General features: G+C 33.8%; 1 protein-coding gene across 1 annotated transcript; it reads right to left on the reverse strand.

Annotated features, from left to right (window-relative positions):
* Nucleotides 1–4,201: 4,201 nt before the first annotated feature.
* On the reverse strand, nt 4,202–4,857 carry LOC118742058 (Golgi-associated plant pathogenesis-related protein 1-like). Its single transcript, XM_036474025.1, has 3 exons — nt 4,651–4,857; nt 4,344–4,570; nt 4,202–4,289 (listed from the first exon to the last, which is right to left on the reverse strand). Exons 1-3 carry the CDS (start codon nt 4,855–4,857, stop codon nt 4,202–4,204), a joined length of 522 nt encoding a protein of 173 aa, XP_036329918.1.
* Between the last annotated feature and the right edge of the window lie 2,143 nt (nt 4,858–7,000).

Consider the following 7,000-nt stretch of genomic DNA (forward strand, 5'->3'; position numbering starts at 1 on the left):
TAATTCAACCATGGATGCTTTGCCAACGCACTGCGCTCAGAAAAATTAGAGCGCACAATTAGGTGCTCAACCAAAACTGTGGTTGTAGAGGGGGAAAGTTTATTGACATTTAAAATCAGAGTACATACATATTAGGCTTGGATAGTTCTTGAACTAAAGAACTAGTTCATCTCTATGAACTAGTTCGCTAGTTCGGTCTCTTCATTGAACTAAATTTGTGAGTTACTATTTCTCATTTTGAATCGCGATGCAAATATTATTGGCACGAACCTATGTTGAGTATCCCCATCTTTACTGATGCGTTTTGAAACGCTCTTGCATTTTTTGCTACTTCAGTTTCTTGCTAACGCGTGTTTTCGCAAATATTAAACTACCGTAGAAGCTTTCTAAAGCAATATGTAAGTTTTTTTTTGAGCTCTAACTAAACGAACTAAAGAACTAGTTCATTGCGGTAAACGAACTACAACTGAACGGCTCACTTAAAAGAACTAACCCAGCCAGCAAGAAAACGTACATTTTACGAACATTATGTTTTACGAAAGATTCTCGTATCGCCAAAAAGTTAGAGAAAAGCTCGTAAACGATAAAACAAAAAAAATATAATAGAAAGAGGCTTGTAGTAATTTGTCAGCACAAGAAAAAATTTTAGGTTGCAAACAGAGTGGAAGCGAAGCCGAAGACGAAGATGAAGACGAAACCGAAGACGAAAAACAGTGCAGTAGTAAACATATGAAAGTGATCGCAGTGCAAGCAAAGACGAAGACGAAGATGAAGACGTTGCGCAAGCGGTCAGCTTGAAACAGTGCGGTACTGTTTTCAAAGACGAATCGCTTGCTGTGATGAATTGTTTACAATTTATTTAAATGTTTGCAATTGTGAAAAAACGCGTTTTTCAAGAAATTGGCTAAATTTTTGGCAAAATGTAATCAAACGTATTAATTGGCATTCTTGTATATTTGAAAAATGTCTATCCGTCTTGCCGTAACACATAATACAAGTGGCGAAATTCTCCAAAAGTTGTCCTATACAAATTATTTCATGAATTGCTGTTTTTTCTTTATTTTCTTTTGATTTTATCTAAAAAAATGGTTTTATTTAGAAACAAATCTTCATATCATTCATCTTCCACTATGTACACTCGCCAGCTTGCCCGCAACGCAAGCAATTCGTCTTCGGCTTCGTCTTCATCTTCGTCTTCGGCTTCGCTTCCACTCTGTTTGCAACCTTAGTTTTGTTGAAATTTTTTCTTCAATCACAATATTTTAAAAGTAAGTAGTTTGTTAAATATTCAATTTAAGAAAATTATTAAGTATGTGTTTTATTGGCAGACTGGTGCAAACGAAAAGGACGATCTACCACTTTCTTTTGTAATTAAACTTCGTGTAAGTAGCTACTACATATTTAATTCAAAATTACAAATTAATTTAACGAGTTTTGCAATTCTTTCACAGGCTGCGCGGAGCAACACTAAAGGATTTAAACGTTTAATTCCGCTATAGCGCTATTGGTTTGGCAGCGACTTCGGCAATAAGAAGTACGGATAATAATATTATTTATTACCACTTTTTACTTAATTAAATTTTCCGGTTTCCAATGGAGTTTAATCTTTCACTTTATTTTCTTAGGTGCTTTTCGTCAAAAATTTAACTCCGACGAAGAAGTTTTTATTTATGTTTCAAAGAAGCACTTCCAATATGCACACGACCGGCAAAAAAATTGGCAGCCTATCGGCAAAAAGATAGCAAATAAATTCAGCTACCTTATAATATATATTAAACCCCTCTTATTTAATTGTTAATTTGTTAATAGATAGTTTGTTAATATTTATTTATCTGGAAATATCTTCACATATACAGTGCTGGGAAAAAATATTGGCACAGAGAATTTTTCGCCATGAATGCAAAGTTTTTTATTCTGATTTCTTCTCTATATGTTTTTTATAAAAATATAGTTAGTATGAAGTTCTACTTGAAGTTCTGCTTTTTTAGAAAAATTCTAAGTAAGCAATTTTATAGCCCATTTAATTTTAGTATAATAAAGTGCACGCTTGAATAGCTAGAAAACCTCTTTGTTTTTTGGCAATTTTTTATACGCAGTTTCTTCCATAGAAAAAAAAAATGTCGCACATAATTTGCATGGAAGAGCATACATACATGTGCGAAAAGAAACTCAAGTAAAAAACTTTGCATACATTGCGAAAAATTCTCTGTGCCAATACTTTGATCCGGCACTATAAATACTTATTAATTATAATTCCATTCAATAAAAGAACTACAATAATTTTAATTAATTAATTGCCTTTATTTTTAGCATTCAAAAACAGTAGATAAAGCAGTGTAAAAAACGCTTTTTTAACGTAAATTAATCGTTTATGAGACTCGTTTACAATTAAAAAACGGACGTAAAAATATTCGCATACGAATGCTTTTTCGATCCGTTTACGACTGTTCGTAGGCGATGCACAATTTAAAGCGAAAAAGTGCTCGAAAAAGAGTCGTAAACGGCTATCATAAACGATTTTTAATCCGGTTTTTCTTCGAGAAAATATCCAATTACGAGCTTGTTTACAATGATTTTGCTGGCTGGGTGGGAAGGTGCCCAACTCAAATACATATACACATGTGCATATTCAAATTTTACATTTTTAAAAATTAAAAAAAAAAATGTTGCAATTAAAAACAAAAAAAAAAAAAAATAAAAAATTTGTTTGTCCCTAAAAAACCAAAGTTGTTATTTTTTAATGCATACTCCCTCATTTTATTGATTTTGTCTTAAAAACTATCCGAATTTAATTTTATGCAATTCGGATCAGTTATCAGAATAATCTTGGTGCATTCAGCGTGTTTTGTTAATTTACTAATTTTTCTTCTTTTTAAAACGGTATTACTATACCACCTATAGTATCGGGACATAATATTGAGTAAATCTGCATTTTTGGATTTTTGCTCGGTAGTCAGAATTTTTTCCAAAGGACTATAAATTATAATACACTACCAAAAGTTTACACAAAATATGGATATACTATGTCTATCAATTGAAAGGAGAATTCGAAACATCCCAAATTTTACCTTTAAAAATTTCAAAATGTAGGCAAATAATTTGTTAAAAAAGTTGAATTCAAAAGTTTAATGTTCATCATACGCCCTTTCAAACCAATTAAAAAATAGTCTACAATTGCAAAATTTCCAGCACATGCACAAATTATTCCCCTAAAAAACTAATCCACAGTGCTTTTCGATTAACTAATTTTTTTTTGATGTCCTTGGGAGAAATCCTGCCGTACTCTTTAAGATTTAAGAATGCAGATTTACTAGAAATGCATTCAAATATGGCACCGTTTTTGTTTACGCTAATCTCCGAAACCGCTTAACCGATTTCATTGAAATTTTGTGGGTTTTAAAAGATAGGATAGTTTTGAACTCGTTTTTTCTTCGAAATTTTTTCTATGCTTCTCGCAACTTTCTTAAAAATTCAGTGTCGCTATGTTCGCTAACGGTAACTACAAACTGCCCATATCCGAATCGGGAGTTTTGCAATGTTTTTTGCGGCTACGCTTCATCTGTATGTTTATGCACATAAACAGCAACAAAAAATTTACCGTTTGGACTCCATCCAATGTTATTCATTCCCCTGGATGATGTTTGAAGCGTTTTTTTCAAATGAAACGTAACAAACAATATGGGTCTTCACACCGAGCTCGGAATTCAGTTACTCGGTCTCCGGTAATTTTTTCTTATGTAATTGGTTTGTGTAAAATAGTCTTGACTAAAACTTAACTCTTTAACTCCGGGAAATATGCTCCTGTGGGATAATTTTTTTTAGGCAGGCTTACCCCAGGCCCTTCACTGTGATTTCTTTATTTGTACTTTTTTTCCTTTAACAATAAAATTCAAGTCGGTACTATTTTTAGCAAAAATAAAAATATTAAGAGAAAAAAATTTGCACTATGTATTTTCTAATGATGACTAAACCAAACCAGATATCAGCGCGCCACAATTTGTTGCTTAAGATAAGTTTTTTCGTCCTCGCGCTATGACTCGGCTAATTTGGACAACTGTTTTATGCCTTAAAGCCGCTTAGAAATTTTTAGTGGAAATTTCAACCTTAGTACCTTCCATTAAAAATGTCAGCCTCTTTCAGAAAGGACTCGTTGATGTCGCTTTAAAATACTCGTCTTAGCTCCATTCCTCCATTTTGTTCTTCACTTTTTTGGCGGCACATTTTCACGAAAGAAACCGTTCACATTTCCTGGCGGGTCATAATTGGCGACAACCCAAGCCTTTTCACCACTAAATAGGATAGGTTATAAGAAATAAAATATTTCTCTTCAACTCTCAACTCACGACACAGCATAAGCCACGCCCACTTGTTTTGTATCGCGCCATATAAGCTGTGTAAAATGGCCAGTGTGCGGATTAAATTGCGACTTGGCAAAGTCATATTTGGCGATCTCGTCGTACCACATTTTCACAGGCATTTCAGGTGTCACCTGCTGACCGCTGCTATAATAAATATTTTCACCATATTTGCCATCGGGGCTGTGTTCCATTTTCTGGCGCTGTGCGAGATTCTAAAAGGAGATGGATGTAAATCATTAGCAAATGCGCAGTTGTTTGAAAAGTGTTTGGATAATAATTTCTACCAACTTACATGCGCCCATTTGGTTGCCACCTGCGTCAGTGTGGGGTTAATGGTGAGCGGCGCTGTGCCGTGTGTGACACGAAATTTGTTATGCGATTCAACGCAAGCCTTTTCATAGTCCTGTTGCGACATTGTAATGGGTATGGGCTTCGGTGGATTTGGATTACCACCGGGCGGAATCTTTTTAACAATAACCTTACGTTTAACAGTCGCCATGCCGTTAGAACCAAATTAGTTAGGCCAGCTTTACGACATACATCACAAAGTCGCAGAGCGCTCGAAATGTGTATTTACTGGAAATTTTGTATGTTTCGGAATTTAGAGAATGTTTTGAAATCAAAATGTAAATAATGAATGAAAATTCATGACCGCATTTTTTATTTGTCTTTTTGTGTGTCCCAAAAACCAAAAGGCCAAGGCTGAGTTGCTTCGAAAGTTTTTAAGTTTAAATTATTTAAAAACGAGTACGAGCATAAATTAATTAAACTAATTAAAGTTTCCCCTTTTACACTTTCACCCATACACACAAACTCCTGTGCATTCCCACAAAATTATGTTGACCCTTTGATGCCAAAATACTCATAAGTACTCATTTGTTCATTGCACACACACTCACATTCTCCAACCAAACCGCAGAGTGCTCTTCAGTACACTTCTACTAGCAGCACTTGAATGTCTGCCCACTTGGCTTTCGGGTAGAATGCTTCACCTGAGGCGTTAGCGTTGGAATAGGTGTTGAAATTCTTGCTATCTGAATATGCGAAAGATGCAGGGTAATATTTATGTATTTGGCCTCATAAAATGGGGTATTTAAAATACCTGGCAATTTATAGGAGAGCAGTGAAAGCATGATACAAAAAAGAAGGTAGTTTCATTTAATGACATTCGTTGTTGTTGTTAACCATTTGACTTTTAATCATGGTGTAATAATAACAAGGTGTTGTCAGTAACTTAACCTCACTTTTTCGGCAGGTCTATTCCGGTCACGCATTTTAAAGTACTAGAAAAGGTACTAATTATTTACTACCTTTAATCCGTTGGTGCATACTATTTCAAATTAAATGTAGAAAATGTATATTTACAGGCTTATATGCTTGTATCGGCAGCTCCACACAGCTTGGACATATATTGTAACTTTAAAAAAGTAAAAGCCGTAAAATAAGGCAATTTCCTATAAGACTGTAAATTATTTTCTAAATAGATTAAAACACATAAATATCGATAATATAAGCGAATTCCTAATTTAACCATGCAGCCACTCTATTCTAGTGTATCAGTAGTTCATTTGGCTCAATATTATGACAATGCAGCAAAGGTTATTTAATATAAAAAAACGCCTTTCCATACGATTTGTGTGTACGTTTGTTTTCCATTGATAACCAGGATATCTTTTATTTTTCTACTTTTTGAGGACAAAAGTTATACAAATCCAGCAATTTTAAATATTAATATTGTTCATGATTGTGTTGCTTATTGGCCGTTTAGTATAATTTAATAATTTATTTTTGAGCTATAGGCCGTTTGTTAAATAAAACATTAAATGGTTTTCTGTTTTATTTACTTTTTAGTTTTATTTTGGTCGCCTTCAGCCTGAAGGTATCTTCAGGAACTATTAGCTTTGTCCGGTCGACCGGACCAAAATAAAACTAAAAAGTAAATAAAACAAAAAAACATTTAATGTTTTATTTAACATACGGCCTATAGCTCAAAAATAAATTATTAAATATTGTTCTGAAAATACCAAGTTCTTTAAAAATCGCGATAAAACGAATTACTAAAATGGAGTATTTTAGATACTATTTCACAACGAATAGTACTATAAAAATTAAGATCGGCAGCACTGAAAATAAGCATGCCGATCTTGTCAAAATCACAACAAACACGTCGCTACTGACAACACCTTGTTATTATTCCACCACATGGTGTAATAATAACAAGGTGTTGTCAGTAACTTAACCTCACTTTTTCGGCAGGTCTATTCCGGTCACGCATTTTAAAGTAGTAGAAAAAGTACTAATTATTTACCACTTTTAATCCGTTCGTGCAACTATTTCAAATTAAATGTACAAAAATGTTTAATTACAGGCTTATAAGCCTGAATATATGTTTGTATCTTAAGCTCCACACAGGTTGCACATATATTGTAACTTTTAAAAAAGTACAGGCCGTAAAATAAGGCAATTTCCTATAAAACTGTAAATGATTTTTTAAATAGATTAGTAATAATAATAATAGATAGATTGGCGCTTACTCATTTGGCCGAGCTTCTCCTCCGACTTGCGGCGTGCGCCTTGATGTTGTCACACAAAGCGGAGGGACCTACAGTTTTACGCCGACTCCGAACGGCGATTGCATTTTT

The sequence above is a fragment of the Rhagoletis pomonella genome, unplaced genomic scaffold (genome assembly GCF_013731165.1).
Source record: "Rhagoletis pomonella isolate Grant_MI unplaced genomic scaffold, Rhpom_1.0 Rhpom_scaffold_00006, whole genome shotgun sequence".
In the NCBI taxonomy this organism is placed as follows: Eukaryota; Metazoa; Arthropoda; class Insecta; order Diptera; family Tephritidae; genus Rhagoletis; species Rhagoletis pomonella.